At 39.4% G+C, this 26255-nt stretch overlaps 1 protein-coding gene across 1 annotated transcript in view; it reads right to left on the reverse strand.

The window, feature by feature from the left end:
- Window positions 1-761: 761 nt before the first annotated feature.
- Window positions 762-26255, reverse strand: part of cacna1bb (calcium channel, voltage-dependent, N type, alpha 1B subunit, b) — a 144796-nt gene continuing 119302 nt past the window's right edge. The window contains exons 38-51 of the mRNA XM_053478085.1: window positions 25129-25220; window positions 24801-24951; window positions 24089-24216; window positions 21711-21807; window positions 16743-16848; window positions 16523-16630; window positions 14800-14909; window positions 14520-14674; window positions 14293-14389; window positions 13418-13528; window positions 10699-10737; window positions 7884-8130; window positions 5756-5985; window positions 762-4709 (exon numbers count right to left, since the gene is read on the reverse strand). Of these exons, the coding sequence (XP_053334060.1) occupies window positions 4173-4709; window positions 5756-5985; window positions 7884-8130; window positions 10699-10737; window positions 13418-13528; window positions 14293-14389; window positions 14520-14674; window positions 14800-14909; window positions 16523-16630; window positions 16743-16848; window positions 21711-21807; window positions 24089-24216; window positions 24801-24951; window positions 25129-25220 (2208 nt within the window). The 3' untranslated portion in view covers window positions 762-4172. The remainder of the gene's footprint in view (window positions 4710-5755; window positions 5986-7883; window positions 8131-10698; window positions 10738-13417; window positions 13529-14292; window positions 14390-14519; window positions 14675-14799; window positions 14910-16522; window positions 16631-16742; window positions 16849-21710; window positions 21808-24088; window positions 24217-24800; window positions 24952-25128; window positions 25221-26255) is intronic.

The following is a 26255-nucleotide window of genomic DNA, read 5'->3' on the forward strand; positions in this document are numbered from 1 at the left end:
TCAAGGGGGCCACTGTATGTCTTTCATCAAGTTCATAATGTAAATACAAAGTATATGAAATCAAGCATATATGACATGACAGTGCAAAATAATTACAGCTGGAGGTGGGTGCATGTGAACTAAAATATATAACATAATTTCTTCCTCTGTATGTTCTGATTTCGGTTACTACAACATGTTAAATATGCAAATATTTATATAAAAATATGAAAAAATTATACCTAATAGACTACCTGTCGTAGTGTCTTAGCTTTATCATACAAAATAAACGAAAATATGTCTTTTCATAAAATTTTATTTATTTATTTGTTTTGTATAATCTCTTTTCAGTTCAGTGGTACAAAATGGTAATGAATGGCAAACAAGCAGACAGACGATGAACAGTGGTGGCGTCTGATCTGTTTAAAAACTTTACCGTCATCCCATGCTTTCATACCTGTATTTAATTTTCTCTTTTGTTCAACATCTCTTTTACACAAGACCTAGAATGATTTTCTCAAATTTAATTTTTCTTAAAAGCTTTTTTTTTTTTTTTAAAGGCAGTGAACCCCTCATTGGAATCAAACATAAAACATGGCAAACATATATTTGTACATGCACATGTCATCGTAACATGCAAACATAACACAGGTCATCTGAACAAGGTACAGCATTAGGATGAGAAAATGGTGCAGTGTTTGATTTGGCACCTGGCAAAAAGTTCGATTATAATAATTATTCATATTTATATATATATATATATATATTTTTTTTTTTTCATAGGAATGGCTTTAGAATAGGTAAAGATATACATATCCCATTTCCCCTCCAGAAAGTGAGAACTGAAAGGAAAAACATGGTGAAAGTTAGATCAATGTGAGGTCAATTAGTTTTGAAAAATAAAATTATTTGAATTATCCACCAATTTTTTTATTCAAATAAAACACTTCATGGTCCGTACTCAGCTGAACAACATAAATTCAAATTCACTTTTGAGGACAGGACGATGGCATGCATTTGTCCTGTTTACACGCTTGTTAACACCTATTACTTGGCCTCACTGCATTTCCAATAAACTGCATGTCACAGCATTCATCACTTTAATGTATAAACTGAACAGAATTGTCTTGGTCCCAGATCGGCAGAATCTAGGAGATAAAGCTACAGAGGATGAGAAGCGATTATAAAGTGTCGCCTTGTTGCATAGCCCTGCTGTTCTGTTTTTCAACAGTCATCTCATCCCTGCACTCACAAGGAAGCTTTTGTCTGAGAAATACCATCTGCACTCATCTTCTTTACTAGGAACACCATTACCCTGCTCATTCATGAAACTACCAAGCCAATCAGCCAATCATAAGGAAGCAGTGCAATGTATAAAAACATGCAGACACGGGTCAAGAGTTTCAGTTCATTTACTACAATTGGAAAAGGCTCTTATCCAGAGCAACTTACATACATATGTAGATTTTTATTTTCTAATGTCATTATATATTTGAGAAGTTCAGAGGGTCTGGGAATTGAACCTGTGAACTTCTGAGCTATACTCCAACATCTTTGCATGCACAACAGTTTCTACAGAGCAACGCTTCTATGGGTGGAAATGCCTGGTTGATGAGAACCCTCAAAAGAATAAGCAAACTGGTTTGAGCTGACAAGATGGCTACGGTTATTTAAATAACCACAATTTACAGCTGCCCTGAACAGAAAAGCATCTCAAAATGCAAAACACACTAATCCTTGAAGTTGATGAGACTGAAAGAACAAAAGACCCACAAATAAAACTGACAGATAAAGACAGATAAAAATCAGCAACGGCCTAGGCAATGTGGTTCCAATTTTAAGCTGTCTATCATGTTCTTGGCAGACATGAGTACAACTTGATGCGGTCTTCTGCTGTTGTATCTCGATCCCCTAAGGGGTTAATGTGTTGTGGGTTAATGCACAACAGTCTTTACAGAGATTCTGAGATGCTTTTCTGCTAACTAGGACTGTAAAAAATTATTTGGTTATTTGAGATACCTTAGACCTTAAGACGTCCTGTACGTCTGAATAAATCAGACTGTTCATTTCTATCTACAGAAACATCACTCATTCACTCTTCATCAACATCACTTTATTCCGTACACAGGGTCACGGGGTGGGCCTGGAGCCTATCCCAGGAGACGAGGTGGGGTACTGTACACCCTGGATGTGCTGCCAATCCATCGCAGGGCACTCACACACTGATTTACACCACACAGGCATCTTGGGAACGCCAATAATCCTAATCTGCATGTCTTGAGCTATGGGATGAAACCCACCAAGCACGGGGGAGAACATGCAAACTCCATACACACAGACCTGAGGCAGGAAGGAATCTAACCCGGACCCTGGATGAGCGAGGCCACAGTATTTTTAACCAATTGTTAACCAATAAGCCACTGTGCCGCCCTCAGAAGCATCGATCGCTGTTGTGCATGAAAACCCTTAAAAACCATTGTATTGTTGGGTTTCCCCAAAGCTTATATTTAATGTAAACATTAAATGCCACTCTTAATGTCTATATGTATTATTTTATGCTTCATGCTGCTGGTTTATGATGCACAAGGTGTTCCTATTAAAATAGCTGGTGAGTGTGAAATACAAATAAACATGATTCTTGTCCTATTAGGTAATAATATGATGTTTAAAAGCTATCAAAAAGCCATATCTTACTTGTTTACTAAGAAAAGTTTGAGCAATTATGTTAATTTCGATAGCATGATCAAAATGTATATGAGTGAAGTGAAATACATGTATTTTAGGAACGTATTTTATTCTTCCGACCCAAAAAATGTAGTCTTTCTTAATTCCATGTAATTAATTCAGTCTAATACTAGAAAGGCAAGAGCTCACCATGTACTCTTTGGCAAAATAAAATGAACACCACACACTGCAAAGTTACAACAACATCCAACACCAAGTGTAGAAACTCCGAACATGCATTCAATTCAGATTTCGTGAAAAACGATTCCAGCGTCGTCTCGTGTTCTTTCGTTACAGTACCTTCTCAATGCTACGTTGTTGGTGCTATCGACCCTGCAGCTCACAGATTTCTCGCGTATGTGTCTTAAATACTTTTACAAACATCTATTAAAATCTTATTTATAGTCTCTCTTTTGTGCAACGCCATAATCTCTGTCTTCGTAACATACATATAAGGAACAAATACCTGTGACATTTACCTACAGTGTACAGTATCCAGTATTTACCTTTCTCAGGTTATAATGCCTCACAATACATCATACCCATACAGTAAACAACCGCAGAGGTTAGGCACTTGGTATTTTACCACTTAAGGGTAACATAGTGTTAAAAAAAAAAAAAGAGTAGACCTTACCTTAAAAAAAGAGCAGACCCAAATGCCTTGTTGATGAGAAACCTCAAAAGAACTGGTTTGAGCTGACAAGATGACTATGGTAATTTAAATAACCACAATTTACACCCAGCTACACACTTCATGTACGAGGTACAAAAAGGAACACTGAAAAGATGCTCACTCTACTGCAATCTCTTAAAAAACTAATTACAATTTGTGTTTTTTATTCTGTTTATTATGTTATGTTTTTTTTTTTCCCCCTAGCTACCGGGAGCATTTTATCTGTGCCACTTACAAGAGGAAGAAACAGCATAAAGCAGCAGCAGGGAAAGAATTGTTAAGACAAAGAAGTCCAGACAAACCCAAGGATGTATAATCTTTTTTTTTTTTTAAGAACTAAAGAGAGGTCCACGTTCTTAACAACACCATAAAGACGAGTAGACGTCCTGCACTTTCGTTACAGATTGTGCTTTCAATTGAAACATGGCTGTATCTCTCTGCCCTCTGTCCCTCTGTCAATTGTAGCCCTATTAATATGATTCCAGAGAGCGGAGGGCAGTGTTTGCTAGCACTGAGGACATTGCTGAAGTGGCAGACCAGAGCTCACCTATCGTGGGTTATCAAATTCATCATGGCACTCATACTCATACAATCTATGTTGAGAGAACCATCTTGACAGGAGGAAGTATCATCATGCCACATTCAGGAAAAAATGTATAACTCATCCTGTCTTCTAGACTCCCCAAGCTTCCACTCTATCTTCACCAAGACATGAACGAGATGTCTGACTATCTTGAGGCAAAGATGATAAAACTCATCCTGCACTGTTTAAAGACACATTTAAGAGATGTATTGGTCAGCACCAGTCATCCTTCTCTGTATCATGATAGCTTGGGGAAATCCTGACACTTGAGCCAAGAGATGCACTAACTCCCAGGGTGAAGTGGTAACCATTGGGCACTCCACTTCGACTCTGCTGGACCATGGACGGTACTGCCGCGATGGACGAATGGGTGGCAGAGACCGTCCTTGGAAAACGTCCTGAGCCGTAAGTGCTCAATGCATCGTGGAAATCTTCTGCCTCTGACAGGTGGGGGTCATGCTGCAGGGGGCCAATGTTGGGGTCAGATCCGATCCGCGTAACAGGCACAGGAGATGCTTGGTGGGTGATGCCGAGCAGCGCGTCGTGCTCAGACTGACCTCGGCTCAGGTAGGTGGGGATCGGGACGGACGAGCGGGTGGCAGCCGTCTGTAGTGTGGAAGAGCTGGTAGACTTAAAGGACACTGCAGGCCTTGGGGTGAGGGGAGTCTGAGGCAGTTGTCTCCTTCCACGACTAGGCGTACTGCAGCCTGAGGTGAAGACCCCCGGGCTGCCCTTAGTTGAGTTAACACCCTGAAAAATGTAAACAATAATAGGGGCTGAGCAGAGCATAGTAAACATCTAAAGTAGAGGTTGGAAGAACCAGGATACAAAATACAGTTCCAGTCAAAGATTTATATACACTCATCTGCCGTTAGTGATTATGATTGACTACAGCTGGTAGCTTCTCTGTGCCTATATAAAATAATTATGACCGCAATAGATACAAGTTACTTGCCAATGTAGTAAATTGCCAAAGTCTGGAAGACAACCCACCCTGTCCCCCTTAGCTAAAAAAAAATTGGTTTGGATCATCATAACAACGCTGCTTTGACTAGAAGCTGCTGGAACACCAGTGTCACTGTCTATAGTCAAGCGAGTTTTACATCTTTCTGGACTAAGAAATCCGAGAAAGAGGCCCCTGCACCAATCTCGACACCTTCAAGCTCGGGTAAAGTTTGTAGCTGACCACATGGACATGGTACAAGCATGGTGGTGGTAGCACTATGCTTTGAGGCTGTTTAGCCACGAGTTAAACTGGTGCATTGCACAAAGTGGATGGAATAATGAGGAAACTCTTGTGCGCCAACTTCTTTTGAGTTTTTCCACTGCCATCTCGAAGTTGCCATGACATTATGACAAGTGTACAGTATGTAACTCACAACAGTAGATAAATAGATAGATTTATGGACAGACAGTCAGACATGCACATAGAAATATCAAATCAAAGGACCTTTTAGACCATTTTCACACAAGGCATGATTGCTTCGTACCATGCCAGAGTGGCCAGCTTTCATACTGGAAAGGGTTGTTTTGTACATGAGTATGCACTTGGATTACGAGCCACCAATAAACACTGGGAAGAGGACACTATGCCCCTATTCTTTTTAAAATTTTGAAGAAAAAGTCAGTAACTAACCTCTTGCATGACTTTCTACATAAAGCATGGTATACTGACCCATAACATAACTCCAACTTACCAAGTCAAGTATACTCTGATCCATGCCTGAGTCCCTAATGTGAAAGCACTCTTAGTTTTGCCTAATAATAAAACCGTAGGAAGTTTGTTTTGTAAGTACCATTTTGAATCTGTTGGATTCGTGTTGATCTGCCGGTGAAGTAGATCTGCTTGGCCCAGGTGATCGGCTGTGACAGTGCTCTCTGTTTCCATAGCGATCACAAGAGTAGTAACGCTGCTTTCTGTCGGTGGCCGAAGATGAATGCTGTTTCCTCTCGTGAGAACGACCTCGGTCTCTCTCTCTGTCACGTGCTCGATCCTGTGGCTCAATGCTCAGATCCACCACTGTACCTGAAAAAGGGCAAAGTACATGTACTCAGATGTGCTCCCAAGCTTGGACAGCATCCATGGTAGTCAAAAAGGTGAGTAATATCAATCAAGACACAACAAGATATCAACCTTTGCCACATCTTTAAATTTTAATAATTGCACCTGACTAAATGCTGTTATTTATTTGGCCCTGTATTTTCTCATTCCTTCCTCTGATCTTATAAGAGATATGCCATACACAATTGTATTAAACCCAGTATAATGATGATACAGATGTTCTTCTTCTTTATTATTAAATAAGATTAAACAGCTTATTATTATTATTAAACAGTTGCTTCCGATATCGACATGGGTCAAATGGTAAATGAAATCATCACTGTGGTTTTTTCCTGTCACTCTCTTTCCGTGCCACTTTCTCTTTCTGCTCTTTGTCTAGAGAAACATCTGGACAATCCTGAGATCTGTTTCTGTCCACGGTGCACCAGACCCTTTTATCTCTGAGAGATGAAAAACCACCACCATGGCAGAGTGTAATCACTTCCTTCTGACCGTTTTTTTTTTTTTTTTTGTGTGCATGAATGGGTTCACGTGTTGGATGCTTGTATGCTTGTAGTTCTTGTATGTCCTTGGAATATATATATATATATATATATATATATATATATAGTATATACAGTATATAAAGTATATGTGTTACTCATTTTTAGTAACACTTTTTTTGTAAGATAATTGTGCGGGTTATGCATTTATTTCTTGCATCTGGCCATAGAACAAGATAAACTACATATTTGTCTAGCAATAAGCTACTATCCTCTGTTTGGTTTGTTGTAATCATATACCCTTAAAACTCCATCAGCACAGATCTTTGCTGGGAACACAGCATAGATCAATGATAATTTAAAAAATATATGTGCTTATATGAAAGCTTTTTATTACAACATATTGTGCATTTTGGTTTTTGGATATGTCAGGTAGAACAAAAGCTATCATAAGCTAATTGTATTATTATGATAAGTAGTAGTATTGATCAAAGAAACAACCGAAAACACATGATCATATGTATCTGTGCTATGTATTGTGCTATTTCTTTGGTGATGTGACCCATTTTTTTTTTTTTACATTTTTTGTATAGTTGGTTCTATATATAATATAATGTATTTCTTCATATTGCTTAAGTTGTGCTGAAGAAAAGTGTATCTTACTCTACGGTACACTGCACAATCTTGAGCCCTGTACTGTATATGTATTTTAAAAAACAGCAAAAAACAAACAAAAAAAAAAGCTAAAATGCTCAGAATGTTAAGGGTTATGAAAAGTCACATACATTTGACTATATTCAAGATATATACAGAATTCATTAGTTAATTTTCAGGTGGCTACCGGCAAAATTAAAACTGCAAGAGCAGGAGTAATTAAACACTCCTGGTCACATTTTCTGCTAAGAACAATTCGAGTGATGTTGCTGTGATGTACAGTAGATGAGGTTGAAGAACTATTCAGACCAGACTGACAGTGCTACAGTAGCATCTCCACCTCAGTTTTTTGACACTGAAGCCTGGTGCATGGATTATGAGTTCATTTCCAGGGGTACCCGTTCAGAACAACATTCCCATCGTGTTCCAACAAGATACAGCAGAGAACCATAAATCATATTAAATTACTGTACAGGAGCATTTTCTGGATCAGTACACTTTAGATGTACATATTGCTCCGGGCAGAAATGTCACACATTACGGTTTTGTTTATATCTGACTCACAACCCATCTCAACTTACAACCTCATACAACATGATGCCTTCTAAAGTTCAGTACCCAATTTTTTTTTGTGTGCGTTCCTTGCTCACTCTGGGTAGCTCACTTGGTATGCGGCCTGTTGAATGTGGCACGGCTGGCAGTGTAAGAATGTGTGCATTTTCTTACCCACAGTGCCAGGTTGTTCCTCACTGATAGCTCGATCCAGGGATTTATGCTTCTTGTCCCTACGGCGCTGACATCGATGATGGTGATGATGATGATGATGTTGGTGCAACCTGTCTCTTTCTTTCTCCTGCGTTTGTGCTGCTGCAGGACGCTCCAATGCGTATTCCTTCAAATTCAACTCTGTCCCTCCTCTCTGAGAGGCCAAAGAGGAGGCTGAGCGCCGCATGGGACTGCTGTCCAAGATGGGCTTTTGATGCAGAGAAAAGAAAAAGACGAAAGAGAAGATGAGAGCTGAATGAGATGACACAGTCAGAAGAGTAAGACATGTTACACACATTGTTACAAACCACCTAACAGGATCAGGGGTTTGCTACAGTAACAACACACGTGAACGCAAAGTCCACGCCTATCATTGACACACACACACATATAGAAATACATATCTTGTAGAAGAAGAGATAAACACCATCAAACACTTGTGTGTGTATAAATCTTTATTCATCTTATTCATTGGCTGAAAGTCTACTTTTAGAACGTTTGTGTTTGTATATCATCTTGCAAGCGTAAATACGTAAAAACCAGTATTTGCTGTCCAATTCATAGTCATGCTTTTGGCTGCCTGACAATTTTATAAACTTGTTGGCTTATTTCATGATATTTGCACTTCCTCACAAGCTTTATTTACTACCAAGTTCACTTTTCCAAAGCTCTTCACACATCTCTCTGAACCAGCGTCGCTGAACAGACGCTAGAATTTCTAGACTTCAAAAAAGCTCTTATTGTCCTCATTGAAGAATACCACATGAACCACATGACAATTCACAGCAAACAGTAATAAAATTTATGATACACACAATGCACTATTTATTTTTATTGCTGTGGTAACGATGTGTGGCTCTCAAGCCATCTCATGTTGAAAAGACTTTAATGACCTTTACGGGAACATGAGCATGACGGTTGCTTAATGCTGCTTCAAGTAGGGTCAGATCTAAAGGGAAAAGTAAACAAAAGAGCAATCCACAAATCTCCATGATTTGTTCAAAAAGGACTTTGTACATTCTGTCCAGATTAATATGACAAAAAATGCAAGTAAAGTCTAGTAACCAGACTTCCAAGGTGGTCCAGTGCAGGTTTGTGCACTAACTGCATGAATAATGAATAATGGGCTCTGTTTATGCAATTGACAGTCCAGACCCTTGTTATTGCTTTAGACACATAAAATGCCACTTTTCTGGGAACAACAGAGTTGGGGTATGTTTTAGAAATAGCCAGATATTGACCAGATACTTGAGTGGTACAGTGGATTCGTTGAGTGGTGTTTCCAAATTGCCCATATTTTATGATTGGGTGTTTGAGTGTGGGTGTGTGTCCTCGTGCCCTGCAATGCATTGGTACCCTCTTCCACAAATGGATGGATGTACAGGTTTCAGAATCGAACCTCTTCATTAGGAGTGGACTCTTCTCTCCTCCAAAGTTTTCACAAGATGTCTGTGACTTCCTACATGTCCAGTGGACCACAAGGGTTGCCTCTATGAGATTTCAAGGTTTAGAAAGGGAAAACTCTTCAGTGCGTGTGTTAAGAGTAATGGATATACATTGAAAGGAACGACCTCCTAGATACGACCTCAAGCAGTGACCTGTTAATACTTCTGTGCAAGCCATGGATTATCAATGGGATGTATTGAAAATTGCTCATAAGTGAAATTGGTTCCAGGGCACCTTGGGAGAAAGATTAATGACTGAGCTGCGATCCTAACAGAAATTGTATGTTTTGGACACTAAAGGGGTGCACGGGTGGAGCGGTGGAAGAGATTTTTAACTAATGATGTTAAATAATCCACTGGCCTTGGGTACCAAGCTTCTGTAATGTATGGATATAGATACGGAGCAGTGTTTTTGGACTGGCAAACTGATGAAAAAAAAGGGGTACGATGTGGATGTCAGAGTTTTAAAAAGGTCATACTTCTTAGCCTCACAGGAAATTTCTATAGTCAGGTTCTGGATATAAATCTGTGGTAGTTGAACCTTTTTTAGGGCGACAGTTTAAACCATACAGAAAGCAAATATGCCGAGTGTGTGAAGAGTTTTGAAAAAGTTCCCTTTTTTCGTAAAAAGATTGGTATTTGTGATTAAAACTGTTGTAAAAAAAAATGTAGTATAGAAAAACTGATTCAATAGTGCTATACTCACTGGTGTAACAAAACCTTCTATAGCAGTGCTGTTACTTTGCCAGGATCATTCCCACTAATCCTTTTCTACATTTTCCATGGTTACTAGGATGAGGGACCCTAATCTCATATACACTTGCTTCAGGTTGTGTCATTTTAGTGGTTGTGTCTGCTTCCGATTTAGTGACTGAATTATAATGATGAACTTCGATTTGGATAATTCATGCCTAGTGTGAATTTAGAACTGAATTATCACTATAGCATAATACACCACTTACACCACATACATTTACAATACACACACATTATATGTACACATGCTTCATAACGTCTATTCCCCAAAATGCTAAATATATAGCTATTTATACTATGCATTCTTACTATACTATACTAAAAGCACCAGAATCTTTCCGAATCATTTCTGTAGCTTTATCTGTTCTGATAGGACCAGGCTATTTATACAGTATCTCTGAATCAGCGTATGGGACAAGCCAAAGAAAGCATGGACCGGAATGGACAAAACGCACACAGAAGCCAAAACAGAAGTGATATGAGTGAAGCTGAGAGGAAGACAAGAGAGTAATAGACAGAAGTAAAGCTGAAGGCAGAGGTAGAGATAGAGAAGGGCTTGGAGCATTGGTACATACTGCAAGGTATATCCCGGTGGTGTGGCGCAACTGGGTCCGCTGTAGGACAGGAAGAGGGCACACAGGTGAGGAGTGCAGGGGAAAACACACAGCCAACATTGACTCAATCAGCATCAGAGAGACAGTGGAGAATAGGAAGGAGACAGCGGAGGAGTGGAGAAAGCACAGACATGATATTGTGCCATGAATCAATGATAGGTAAGATCATATTATGAATATGACAGATGGAGAGAACGAGACAATATGTTAGAGAGTGTAAGAAAGAGATAAATCGGCAATGTGATTACAATGGAAATATGATTAATCGAGTAGATGGAGGAACGGGGAAAAAGAAGAAGGAGGAACGGAAGTGTCTAGGGAACACAAAGGCTGTGGGCTGTTGGAACAATAAGACAAGAAAAGACAGGAACAGACAAGGCACAATACAATTTTTTACACGTGACAGATGATAAGACAGTGACAGAAGACGACGGCAGAGACGGAAATTGTCTTTAGTAAATAAAAATGTCACAAGAAAGTAAAAGGAGACAGAAAGGTGATGAGAATGGAAACAACTTACAGTTCATATATTACATATGGAAGAAATCTGTGTATCCAATTACCAGTAAAACAATATAATTTTAAATAGTATGTGTCACTAAAAACCACACTTAGAGATGTATTAGGTTCTTAAACACTTACTGTATATCTATTATTATGGTTATTATATATATATATATATATATATATATATATATATATTTTTATTTATTTTTTTACTCTATGCTGTATGAGTCATAATAAGGGAGGTGAGACTTCATTGCCTGTCACTTTGAGTGAAAAGGATGTGTTCTCTGTGTTTGTTTGTCTTCGTAAAGAAAGTGTTTCCTCCCACTCTGTAATGCTTAAAATAAACTTAAAAAAAAGTGCAAAATCTATATCATATTCTAATCTATATAATATTTAAGAATTTAAAATACTTCATATCATCCCTTAACACTCATTGCATCGTCTTGATACTATCGTATCCTGTGATTTTGCAAGTTCTCTTATTTAGAAATCATGAAGAAGTCTACAGTTTTCAGCATAGGTGCATTTCCACTGTGAGAGACAGAATCCAAAAAGAAAAATCCAGGAATCACACTTTATGATTTTTTTTTACAATTTATTTGTGAATTACTATGTCAAATAAGTAATTGATCACTTGCTTATCAGCCAGATTTCTGACCCTCAAAGACCAATTATTTTGCTTTTAAATAGTACATATGCTTCTTACGGAGCCACTCCTTGGTTTTCCTCGCTGTGTGCTTTGGGTCATTGTCATGTTGGAAGACCCAGCCACGACCCACCTTTGATGCTATGACTGAGGGAAGGAGGTTTTTGCCCAATATGTCACCATACATGGCCCCGTTTAACCTCTCCTTAATACAGTGTACAGAGTCGTCCTGTCCCCTGTGCAGAAAAACACCCCCAGAGCATGATGCTTCCAGCCCCATGCTTCACTGTAGGGATGATACTCATCATTCTTCTTCCTCCAAACACGGCGAAGTTCTACTTTGGTCTCATCTGATCACAGGACTTTCTCCCATGACTCCTCTGGATCATCCAGACGGTCCCTGGCAAACTTCAGACGGGCCTGGACATGGGCTGACTTAAGCAGGGGAACCTTCTGTGCGATGCAAGATTTTAAACCATGACGTCTTAGTGTATTACTGATAGTAGTCTTGGAAACGATGTCCCGTGTAGTTCTGGGCTGATTATTCACCATTCTTAGCATCATTGATACCCCATGTATCTACTTAGACTTTGGCTGATTGTGGGGTACACAGGTGTCTTTATGACAGCTAACAACCTCAAACAGGTGCTACTAATTTAGAATCATGAAAGAGTGTAGCTGGACTATTTAAAAGCAAAATAACAGGTCTTTGTGGGTCAGAAATCTGGCAAGTGATCAAATACTTATTTGACACAGTAATTCATAAATAAATAGTTTAAAAAAATCATACAATGTGATTTTCGGATTTTTCTTTTTAGATTCTGTCTCTCACAGTGGAAATGCACCTATGCTGAAAATTGTAGACCCCTCCATGATTTCCAAGTAAGTGAACTTGCAAAATCACAGGGAGATCAAATACTTATTGACCTCACTGTATACAAAACTAAAACCAAGTGTCTTTTTAGAATAATAATAAAAAAAGATTTCGAATCATGTTAAGTTTTTTATCTAAAAGACTCCTATTCACTCATTTGCCAAAAACAAACCTAGCAGGCAAAGAAAGAAAACTATTTTACTACTGAAAACCTTAGAATATCAATTATTCAATTGGGTGAAGTGTTCTTTTCCCCCAGATATAAGTGTAAGAAAAAGAGGCAAAAATTCTGTTGCCTAAATAATTATAAGTTTGTTCGTTTACAGTACGCATTGTACAACTAAGAAGAACTACCTGCTTGGTTTATATGGTCTTTTTATCTAAAAAAAAAAAAAGCCTAGATTGCAGGTGTCCTTTATATTAATGGAGCAAAGGAATAAAAACATAAATGATACAAGGATGATGGTACAGCTGCATTTTATTTATTTTTCATCCATCCATCCATCAATCCATCCATCCAAACTAATGTTCACAGTTCATGTTAATCTCTTTATCTGTCTACCTCCCCAATAAATAAATAAAAAAAACCTTTCTTAAAGTCACAGTCTGTGATTGAGTGATGAATAAGGACGAAACGATGAGCGGCTTACCTGGAAGCCTGCACTAAGTCTGGGCATTGAAGCTGCCCTCCCGTGGCCCTCCAGTGTGGAGAAGCCCCCTACATCAGAATTATTCTCTGTATCCGTCATCTCTACTAATTCCTGTAAGAGCCACACAGTGCAGACAAACGTATGCATAGACAAATATACGTGCATCACAACACACACAACACAAAAATATACACTTCACTGTGGTTTGACGATGACGTAAATGAGTGATGCGCTTGATCGAGTCATTTATTTATTTATTTATTTATTTAATTATTCAAATTATTTTTTTTGCGTCATCCTAAAAAACACTTTGTTTCCTTAACAATTTCTTCTAAGTCTTTTCAAATTGCTTCTAACGCAAGCTGCACGGGTAACTAACTTCTAAAACAAGGCAGAATCCCAAATCCTTCTCTAACCCAGGGTAAAGGGTACTACTTGGTCTGTGGATAAGGGATTCTACATCCTACATAGAGTACAAGCTTTCTATTAAACGCCATCTGAGAAAAATGAAAAAAGCAACTAACAGATTAACAGGATTGTCTAACACCTCCATGGTTTATTCTTCCTTCTCATCCTAACTGTCTATCGCCAGGTCAACACTAGTTGCAAATTCACAGAAGGGTATCTGATGACGGAGGAAAATAACTTATTAAATACACAAACAAGCCATAATCTGTTGATAATAAATGGTGTTTGTGGAACTGTTGTACAACAGTGCCATCATGCCTATGACGGCATCACAGCCGTGCTGATATTCAGTACAACAGCACTCCCTATCATGTGAAATTGCTTAATTATAGGTTATTATTGGTTAGTATTAATTAATGTGACCTACAATGAGAGATACAGAAGAATGAACATAATTCCTTTATTACCTGAGATTCAGTTTTTTGCACATCTTCTGAATAGACAGAATTCCTGCTCATCCCAAGCGTATCAGCTGAAGAAGAAATCTTCATGCTAGTGCTTTTTCTGGATTCACATGACAAAGCGTTCACATGTTAAAAGAACAATAATTCTTGTGCCACATGTCATTAATACCGTTTTAACATTTATTATAAAGAACAGCTATGAATGAGGCAAGCTGTATGAGATTACTCACACTGGCTCTCCATTGGTCAAGCGAGTGGTTGTGGGCGGGAACTCTGAATATGGATATGAATCAGAAGGTGGTATTTTGGAACTCTTCATTGGTTGCTCTTGTTCATGTATATGGGTGAGGGGCAACATGGGCTTGAAGAGAGACCCCATTTTACTCTGCAAATAACGGAAGCCATCTGCTTTAGTACTGCTTAATACTGCTTGCGTTTCAAACATACTATTAAATTAAAGATCTTACAGGAACTGTTAAACGGATGGATCACATGTGTGTGGATGAGTACCAGTGTTCCTGAAGTGGGCTGCTGTTCCTGGAGTCTTTTGGCCCGGTTCTGCTTGTAGTAATCAAAGATCATAAGCGCAGCGTACACTTTCCCGACTGTTAACTCGTTATCTGATACACACAAAGAAGTTTCGAAGTGAGGCATGTCATGCTTCTGCTCGGTTAATTAACCACATTCAATAGACGGCAACACTCAGACGGTCAATTAACATGAAATCAATAGCCTTGTAACACAATGCTGCTGTATCTGTTTCTGTAGTTCTCAAAATATTATTATCATATATACAGGAGTTGGACAATGAAACTGAAACAAAGGGCAATTTCGTGTTGGAGGTTTCATGGCTAAATTTGACCAGCACATCTTTGTGATGTATCAAGAGCCGCGGTATCCAGGGTAATGTCAGCATACCACCAAGAAGAACGAACCACATCCAACAGGAGTAACTGAGGACGCAAGAGGAAGCTGTCTAAAAGGGATCCAAGGTATCCAAAAAACATAAAACCACAGCTGCCCAACTCGCTACAGAATTAAATGTGCACCTCAACCTACCTGTTTCCACCAAAACTGTTCGTCGAGAGCTCCACAGGGTCAGTGTACATGGCCGGGCTGCTATAGCCAAACCTTTGGTCGCTCGTGCCAATGCCAAACGTCAGTTTCAATGGTGCCAGCAGTGAAAACCTTGGGCTGTGGACAATGTGAAACATGTATTGTTCTCTGATGAGTCACCTTCACTGTCTTTCCCACATCCGGGAGAGTTACGGTGTGGAAAAGCCCAAAAGAAGCGTACCACCCAGACTGTTGCATGCCCAGAGTGGGGGCCAGGGGTAGCTCAGTGGGTAGGGCATTGGATTACAGTTTGGAAGATCCCAGGTTTAAACCCCACAACCACCAAGTTGCCACTGTTGGACCCTTGAGCGCGGCCCTCAACCCTCAACTGCTCAGATGTGTAATGAGATAAAAATGTAAATCGCTCTGGATAAGAGCGTCTGCCAAATGCCCAAATATAAATGTAAGCATGGGGGTGGATCAGTGATGGTTTGGGCTGCAATATTATGGCTTTCCCTAGGCCCAATACATGAGCTAGATGGACGTGTCACTGCCAAGGACTACCGAACCATTCTGGAGAAACATGTGCACCCAATGGTTCAAACATTGTATCCAGAAGGCGGTGCTGTGTATCACGATGATAATGCACCAATACACACAGCAAGACTGGTGACAGATACTAAATAATACAGGTACAGGACAAATACTACAATTACAGTTGGACAAATACTACAATTGCAATCACTACCAGCATGTTGTGTGAATTCTGAGTCTGACAGTTTATGAACCTCCAGCGAGTGCATAAACCAGCTCACCCTTGACCATGCAGTTACCAAGGATGCATAAAATGCATCGCACATCATGGTCTTGTGAGCTTCCTATCTAACTGTTTGTGATTTTTTTTTGTTGTTGTTGCATCATACAAGATACAAAGTTCCCTGCTTAAATGCACACCTGTAATGGGCTATTAGTGTTGTAATGCTTCATGCCCTCAGAAATGAAAAGAGAAACAAAAACCTCCCACTTCAAACCACTAGAGAGCAGCAAATGCATACAAGACTGCTGTATATGTTTTATTCATATTGAAAATTACACAGAGCATTACAAAGCAGCCGTGCACGTCCCTGGTTATGTCAACACAGAGTCACCTTACAGAATATAAAGCAGCAGAGCTTACGTTTGTGTGGTGTTACCAGCAAGTCCACAGTTTTTGTCGACAGGCTGGGCCACACTTTACCAATCTCCCTCCTTAAGTCAGCATCACAGAGACGCTGAGCAAGAACACCTAGAAGACACGAGCAATAATTATACAACACCAGATGGCATAGAAGTCAAATGTCAGAGGGGTTAGTAAAAGTACAGTAGTTTAAGTAAGCGAGCCTGAAGTGAGCACACACCTGATGCCAGTTTGATATCCAGAGCGGTGCGTATGAGAGCCATCAGCGTGGATGTAAAGTGGACTGTGTTGTCTTCAGCAATGGGCATGTTCATCCTCACCAAGCGCTATAGACACGCGTATATGGGATCAGAATTACATGCAAGAGTCATGACAAAGCAAAATACAGTACATGGTGACTGAGCATGCTTCATGCTGGCTGAGAGGACTAGAATACTAAAGAATAAGGATACTAACCATAAAAAATTATATATACACTCACAGGCCACTTAGGTACATGCTTGTTAATGCTAATCGTCCAGAATTTCAAGATGATCTGCAAGAAGATTAAATTCAAACCAAGCGTTAAAATGGGGAAGAATGGTGATTTAAGTAACCTTGAACCTGGCATGGTTGTTGGTGCCAGATGGGCTGGTCTGAGTATTTGCAAAACAGCTGATCTACTGGGATTTTTATGCACAAACCATCTCTAGGGCTTCCAGAAAATGGTCTCAAATAGAGAAAATATCTTGTTCTTGTTGTTCGAGCTGATAGAAAGACAACAGTAACTCAAATAACATTTTCCCCCCGATTTTTCTCCCTAATATAGTAGTATCCAATTCCTCCCTGTCACTAAGGGGCTCCCACATTAAGCTACTGCTGCCACTCAGTCAGGAGGGCTGAAGACTATCACGTGTTTCCTCTGAACCACGTGATGCCAGCCGACCGCATCTTTTCGAACTGCTTGCTCACGCACCGTTGGGAGTGGCGTAACACACTCGGAGGACAGCGCTATCCACTCCCTCCGTTTGCGCAAGCTTACAGAACCCGATGATTGTCTGTAGAGCCGTAATTAATGTGGGAGCACTAAGTACCTCTCACCCCCCCCACTTTCAGAGAGTGCTCGGCCAAACAGCTCTCTCTAGACCTCCGGCTTCGAGAGGTTAAAGCATTATCCTCTTAGGAATCAAGCTCGCGATCTCCGGATGATAGGGCGAGTGCTTTACCACTGCGCCACTCGGAGGCCCTCAAATAACATCTTGTTACAACCAAGGTATGCCGAAGGGCATCTCGGAACACATACTGTAACACGTAGACCCTTAAAGCAGATGGGCTACAGCAGCAGAAGGCCACACACCAGATGCCATTCCTGTCAGCGAAAAACAGGAAACTGAGGCTACAATTCACAGTGGCTCCAAAATTGGACAATAGAAGATTGGAAAATCCCACAAGAGTATTGTCCTGGTCCATCCCTTCATGCTTACAGGATGACATGCCGACAATAAGCTAAAATCATCTCGAACTGGTTTCTTGAACATAACAATGAGTTCACTTTGCTTAAACGATCTCCAAAGTCACCAGATCTCAACCCAATACTGTGTGAAACTATCAGGTCAATATGGACCAAAATGTCTAAGAAATATTTCCAGCACCTTGTTAAATCTCTGCCATGAAGAATTATTACCCAGCAATTCGTACCTAATAAAGTGACCAGTAAGTGTATTTAGCGTTTTTGGTTTTTTTTACTTTTATGTAAATTCTCATTATAGCTCCAGCACACCACAAGACTCGGCAGGTGACTTGAAAACTAATAATAAATCAATAACATGACAAAAAAGATCTCTCATGCAGATGCTGTACAGGGATAACAAGCGATCAGGAAGATGTGTGTATGCATGACATACAATGGACAGTGCATCTGCTTCATGTATGGGCGGCGCATTTTACGCCATATCGAGTTTCAGTTCTAGCTTTATGAAACCTGAACATATGCTTTGAGTGAGCTCAATTCATAAAACAATAGCTTTTGATCAGCAACGTGTTGATTTAAGCTTCTTTCATAAAGAAGGCACTTCATCTCCGTGTGTGTGTGTGTGTGTGTGTGTGTGTGCAAACTCAGCTGCACACACAGATCGCAGATTACTATCCATGTACATTCCGCATACACAATGAGATAGTTAGTTCTACATCAAACAACTTGGATGCATGAAGTATGTGTGTGTGTGTGGGGGGGGGGGTGTTTGCCCATAATGACTGCCTTTTTAATGAACTTTCAGAGAGGAGAGAGTGGGGTGGAAAAGAAGAGCTTTCTCCCAGCAGAAAGGATGAAGGTAAAAACAAGGAAGAGAATTACACACGCTACGAGACATAAGCACTCAACACACACACACACACACACACATACACCTGAACAAACACTGGAGGTGTAACACAATGCCACTATCTGTATCTGTACTCGTTTTCTGCTGCAAATACTTGTACCTGTCTTTTAAATAACCCCAAAAGTGACCTAAACCAGAGGAGATGTGCACAGATGTGTGGAGGACATTTTTTTTTTACTAAGGAGTTATTATTACAGTCTGTACCACCCTACAACTTGTTCTAACAAATGTATTATTTACTTATAATCTATATAAATATATATGCTTATATATATATATTATACTTCTATATAAATAAACTAGCATTTTCTACTAAACACCATCCATCTGTCACTTTACAATTACTAAGAATGAATACATTATTGCAAATGCATCATTTATGTGCAAACTAATGTGTCTTTTGGTTGCTCCTGTCAAAATTGTTGTCACAGTGGACTATCCGATCCGCACACAACTTTAGCCACATTTTTACACTGGATTCCCTTCCTGGTGCAACCCTCCCATTAAATACGGGCTTGGAACCGGCCCTGCATACACTGGCTGGGGTTTGGACATGGGTGAGGAATTGAACCCGGGTCTCCCGCATGGCAGGCGCATATCTGACAGCCTGTGAAAGCCTTGATCTTTCTTATATCGTTACACATGACCTAGGTATATTTCTAATCACATCTGGATTCAAACCAACACCACAACCCTCTTAGTGTCCCTCCTATTCATATATCTCTGTATTAGTACATTCACATGCATGGACACATTTCCACTGTAACACAACTAAAGGTTACTTAGACAGCGGAAAAGCAAGAGGCACAGTGTGCGGTGTGGCTACATGGTGATTAAAGCAGGGAGATGCGGACAGGAGCAGACAGTCCAGCACCGCCTTTATTAGACTCCGGCCCACCTGGGAGGATGTTTCCACAACAACAAACAAGAAAGAAAAAAAGAAAGAAAGCAAGATTTATGTGTGTGCGCTTGGGGGATGGATCGCGACGGGGTGTTACGTCCCGCTTCACTGAACACACATTTATAGCACACACACACACACACACACCCCTCTTCCCAATCAATTCACTTTTCTAAAGCGAGGGTGGGGAGAGGTGTGTAGACAACACTTACGGAAACACTAAGAACACAAGGACGTAGGCCGTGGAGAGTTCCCTGATAGACAGGCATGTGTATTTTGGACAGATGGACGACTAAATATGTTGAAGCTGTAACTACATTGAATTACCCGTCATTTCCTTTACTGCCTTAATGAATATTTGACAGAAGAGCATTTCACTTGGATTATTTCGCAATGTTACATTACAAGGCAACATGCATATGCAACTTGTAAGATAATCATTTTACTGAATTAATGCATATAACAATCACCTGCCTAATGTTGAGTAGGTCCCCCCCCTTTGTTACCAAAACAGCAATGCACTGTGTGTGTCCTGACACTTTTCTATCACAACTAGCACTAACATTTTCCTTAATTTCAGCTTTTCTATTTGTTCCGACTACATAGACCAGACTTTACAACCCCATGTTTATCAGTGATCCTTAGCCACCCATCACCCCGTAGTCCGTTCATCGGTTTCATTTCCTTGGATCACTTTGGGTAGGTGCTGACCACTGCAGTCTGGGAACACCCATCAATTGCACTGACCCAGTTGTCTAGACATTACAATTTATATAAGGTAGCAAGTAAAGCTTGTTTCCTGAAGTCGACGTGTTGGAAGCAGAAAAAAATGGGACTTGCTTGTTTATTTGTTTTTTAAGTGAAATTTAGAGATGTGCGAATTCTTTGTATGGATTGACTCTGGATTTACAAATCCTTCTCTTCATTTACGCAGATCAGTTGAGTCTTAAGTTATCTTGTTTCCAACAACAACATAAATAAACACAAACCAAAAATTTCATTTAACATTTAGTTGTTCTAAGTAGTTGTTAGCTAGTAACTGTAGGAACGAGTGGCTGACTAGTTGTTTCGGAAACTTCCTATATGGTCAGAAACATAAAAGATTTAATATTGTGGATACTGATTCATCTGAGTAATCTGGACCGTGTGAATAAGCGGCTGCGTCGGTGCCGTAGCGAGTAACGAAACAACCGGATCCGAGGGACTTTAGGATTTTAGGGATTCGGTGAGTGCCCTCTAATGAAAATCCATGGTAAAAGCAGTCAGAATCCCTACTGACTTGTGACTCAAATGATTTGTGAGACTCTGATCCAGTCTATGAGTGACTTAGAAGGATTCCAATCCATAAATGGATTTGGATTTCTCATCTCTATTACCCCCAAGCTGTTGTCCCCACAAGCTCCAGATGATGCCTCGCCCATCTGTGGCTGGCAGTAAAGTGAGCAAAATGGGCCGAGGTGTCTGAGTGCGACGGATAACATACTCTCTCTTCCCTATCAATCAATCAATCACAGTGACACTAACCAATCACAGGCATCTGTGAGCTAATGTATGCAGAAAACGTTAGATAGCGATATCCTCTGAGTCTGTTATGCTGCCCCATGATAAAGCATCTTGAACAGATCTTAAAATAGTCGGGCTGGCTATTAAAAAAAAATTTTTATTTGCTTTTCATGTTCTAAAATGATAACAATAAGCGGCAGTTTATCATGATATGAAAATTTAGCACATGCTAAACGTTTTCAACAATTATAATGGCACATCAAAGCAAAGCCAATTGGCACACAAGACAAACAACAAGAACAGTACTGACACACCTACAGCACAGGAAGCCTGACAGGAACACTATCCAGTGAGCAAAGAGCACGCACACAAAAGCTGGGCAAAGGAAGCATGATTGGGTAAGACAGGAAGAGGGCCGGTCTACCTTGTAGGCAACTCGCGATGGACATTTCTTTCCCAAACCTAGCGGAGGGGACATGTGACGTAGCATTTCGTACATATCGAGGTAGGATATGCGCCCACTTCACAGGGGGGGCAGCCACAGTTCAAAGGTCAAAGATCACACAAAAGGGAAGGATGGTGAAGAGTGGAGAAATGAAAAAACAAAACAAAAATAAAAACATAATCAGGATGGAGAAACAGTCATTATAAGAGTCATTATTGTTTTGGAGAGAAACTGTCAAACTGTGTGACAGCATCTTTGCCCAGGAAGGAGCATAGATGAATTTGGGATGCAAAAGACGTTACTTGCGTTACTCACGTAATGAGGCTATAAATAGGAGGTCAAGGGTCAGATGGTGAACAGGGAAACAACCATGCTCTTCTCTTTCTGCATGGCATGCTTTGAAAGTTGATTAACCAACCAGAACCACAGAAACAAAGCTCACACCGTGAGAATGATGATGATGATTATTATTATTATCACATCTAAACAGGTAATTTTGAGCAACACATTCTATTGATCTATGAACAGATTCGTCACATGTTAAAATGCTCTTAAAGACACCTATTTATTTATGAAAATGCCCTGCACGTTATAGCCATTTTAATAATGCAATATGAATTGTTATTTGCACTAAGTTGACTAGATATTAGGCGTGTTTCTGTCGAACCAGGACTTGGAAAAAATTGCGTGTAAATGGAGAAGTAAAACGGAATGACATTTACATGTCATTTAAATGGTGCAAATGTTTTCGTCCATCAGTGGACGGAAGAGCTGAGGTGGCTCGGAGTGCAGTGCAGTCAATCTCATGAACGTTCAGCAAATGCAACACCCTCAGGAAAATGGTGTTGCTTCATTACCAAAGGCGTTCTGCTATTTCAGGACAATGCATGACTTCATAACGCCCACCTCATCAGCACTTACACATTACAGAAACTCTGCACATCCCCCGTACACTCCTGACCTCGCTTCAAGCTATTTCCACACGTTTGGGCCATATAAGGAGCTCCTGGGGGGCCAACATTTCAGCCATGAAGCAGGCGGTCTGATGAGAAAACATGGATGGTATTATTGCATTAGTGAAATGCTGGAGTAAGTACATTAGTGTAGGGATTTTATAGTCTCCAGAAGTCTCGGTTTGGCTTAAACGACCCCATATAGATGTCACGTTTAAATTAAAAAATTGTAAAAAAAAAAAAAAATAAATAAACATGTTCTAAAAGTAACACTAATTTATAAATATTATGGAATATAAATATCTATATTGTTATGGTACACATACAATGAGATTAAGTATGCAGTGCCGCATCAAGCTTGAAAAGAAGAAAGAAAATAAATACGATACAAAAATAAATTAATAAATATACGTAAATACAGTATGTTGGTGTTTTAACAAATACGTGCTACAATGTGGCATATGTCTAAAATAAAATAAATGAATAAATAAATTAAAAAAACTAAAATATGAAAAAAATATATATATTCATGTATTATTTTTTAATTAATTTATTAATTTATTAATTTTTTTTTTGTAAAATTTGTAACATATATATATATGTTAAAACTTTACATAATACAGTGAACAAGGACAGTTTTTTCTGATTCAAATATATTCATAATGCATAATAGACATGGCTATGAAGTGCAATTATAACAATATTACATTTATTAATGTATATATGATTATAGATACTGTATAGCCTACATTGACACTGCATGTGCATTAATGACATAAAGGATTAGCAGCTTATAAGTGACCCAATATGCAGCGTGGCTTTGTTTCCTGTAGTTTCCATGGTTACCAGTATTTCGATTAGTGAAGAAGGGAGAGGGATGGGTGTAATCATTCACTAGCATTAACCAGGCGATTTTACGAGTGTTAAATAGCACTACAGCACTGCCCTTTGAAGGGGGGAAGTGTGTAGGATTGCAAACCTTGTATGCCACCCTATTAGGGCAGTTCTTTCCTAAGCCAAGAGGGGGCGAAATGACACGTAACAAATTGTACATATCCATATAGCGTATCCTTCCGCTGCAAGAAACAGATGTGAGTTAAACCACAATACATTTGATACAGAAGTGTTGTAGAATAAACACATGCAGCATTCACTGGCTTGAATGACAATATTGCTGAGGTTTTTTTTTTTTTTGTTATGTAATATCGTGTGGGCTTAGCACAGCTGGATTAAGCTCTCATTGCTGACAGAAAAAAGAATTATTAAACCGGTACAGTTGTCATGCAGAACGTCAGATTTATATGCATCAGCAATGACATGTGCCTGCTGTTTTAGTTTAGTTTCATACTTCTAAAGAGCCACTGGAGTTTTCTTGAAGATAAACTGTCTGTAAGTGACACGTACCAGGCGGCAGGGTCATAATCTGCCCAGACACGGATGAACTCATCCAGATGGTGAGGTCCGAGGATGGAGGCATCTCGTGTCAAGTACTCGAAATTGTCCATGATGACAGCCACAAACAAATTCAGCATCTGACAACAAGTGAAGAAGAATGAAAAAAGACCAGCTATTAATATCTAGCAATAACTTGACAACGAAACTCTTACAGCTGGTTTACAGTATTGAACTGTTTACGTCTTTGAGGCACCCCTCGTTTCTTCATATTTTTCGTCCAAAGAGCCAGAAATTCTTTTTTTTTTTAAAGTACTGTAGTCTTGAGGTTTCAGAAAACTGTGTCGTTCTTTGTGAAGCCACTCAGTAACAAATGAGCCATTCAACAAAAAAAATATATCTAACTTAAAAACATGACCCAATAAGAAACCAGTACAGATTACGACAGATGATCAGTGATTAGCATACGGTACTGGTGATAATAAATGCTAAGTGGTTGGAACTGGAACAAGGAGGGAAATATACCTCATTCACATTAAATTTCACCTTTGATTATATTTCAGAAGAAAAGCATTTGTATAGACTGCTAATGATGTGTTCCAGATGTTCCAAAAGATACCAGTCTATGGAGTGGGGGTTAAAGGGGATATTTGGGATTAAGCATCACTTTATTAAATAATATTAAAAACTAAATTCTTATTTTTATTCTTATGTTTGTACAAACCAGGAACGAGCAGAGGAAGATGAAGGAAACGAAATAGAAGTAGGCGAAATCGCTGCCACAACTATTGTCATTGGAACCCGAGCGCTGGTCACATCTCTTGCCACCCAAACACGACAGCATAATCTCATGCCACCCCTCGCCCGTGGCACTCCTGATGTTCACAACAAACACGAAAAAAGTGAACATTACTTTACATTAATATGACCACAAAAAAAATTAGGCCTAGAATATTTGACCAAAAAACTTTCTGTATATATATATATATATATATATATATACAGTACAAGCTGCAGCCTAACAAATGGAACAAAAATGCTTAGGGTTTTACCTGAAGAGTAGCATGAGCGCCTGAAGGAAGGTCTGGAAGTTGTTGTGTTGGTTGATTGCTGATTCATCGTTTAACTCAATGTTTCCAAATACCTAGCACAAAGACAGGACTTGGTTATGACAGGTCAGCATGGATCCCAAATACTGGACACGACTATGACTGCACCGAAACAGCTGCAGGGGGCATAAATAATTCACACAACCCGTAAGCCAGGAACATTCTTCAATTTCTCATCTCAAAATATTTCTGAGATATGGGAATGCATCATCTCCTGGGAACACAGGATATACACACTGAAGTGGTAGGACTATCACTAGCTGTCTTGATATTATCACTAACTTGTTGAATTGTTGTGATATTGATGTACCATTACTCAGAATGTACTGTACATCAGTGATAACTGAGTAACCTGAATGGATGAGAGATATTCCATGAGTGGTTATATACAGCATAACAGCACTGGAATGTTCACTATGTGTATTACTAGTTACATTAACTGTCAGTCTCCAGTATGTGGGAAAGTAGGTTGAGATGGTTCATAGTATTGGAAAAACAAGAGAGCAGCAATACTTATGAAAAAAAATACTTACATCCCTGTCAGTGGCGAAAAGATATGTATTTACAGGGGAAAATAACTTATTATTTATAATATAATATATATATATCTGTAGATAAAAAATGCAATTTGTAAAACTGTTATATGAAAGCAATATCACATTTGAGGTCATGCTGCCTACAACTGTGCTAAAAAAACAAAACAAGCAAGGCCTCGAGTGTTATGTTACTTAATTGCACCACAGCATTGTTGCATTCTTACATCTGACTGACCAGATGGAAATTGATTTTCTATAATAACCTCTCTGACAGTAATACAAAATGCTTGTTTAAGTATGTGCTCGTTAGCTCGTTCACAATGCATTACGCCTTATTACAGACATTAATAATGTTGTTGGTGTTCTTTTGGCTGTTCATTTCCAGTGATCCCCACAGCAAACCATCCAATCAGCACACATCTTGGCACAGGTTTTATGCCAGATGCTCTCCCTGACGCAACCTTCCCGTTCTATTAGGACAATAAGGATGCTCTGCATACAGTGGTTGTGAATAAAACCTGCGCCTTCCGCGTG

The sequence above is a fragment of the Clarias gariepinus genome, chromosome 19, assembly GCF_024256425.1.
Source record: "Clarias gariepinus isolate MV-2021 ecotype Netherlands chromosome 19, CGAR_prim_01v2, whole genome shotgun sequence".
NCBI classification, from domain to species: Eukaryota; Metazoa; Chordata; class Actinopteri; order Siluriformes; family Clariidae; genus Clarias; species Clarias gariepinus.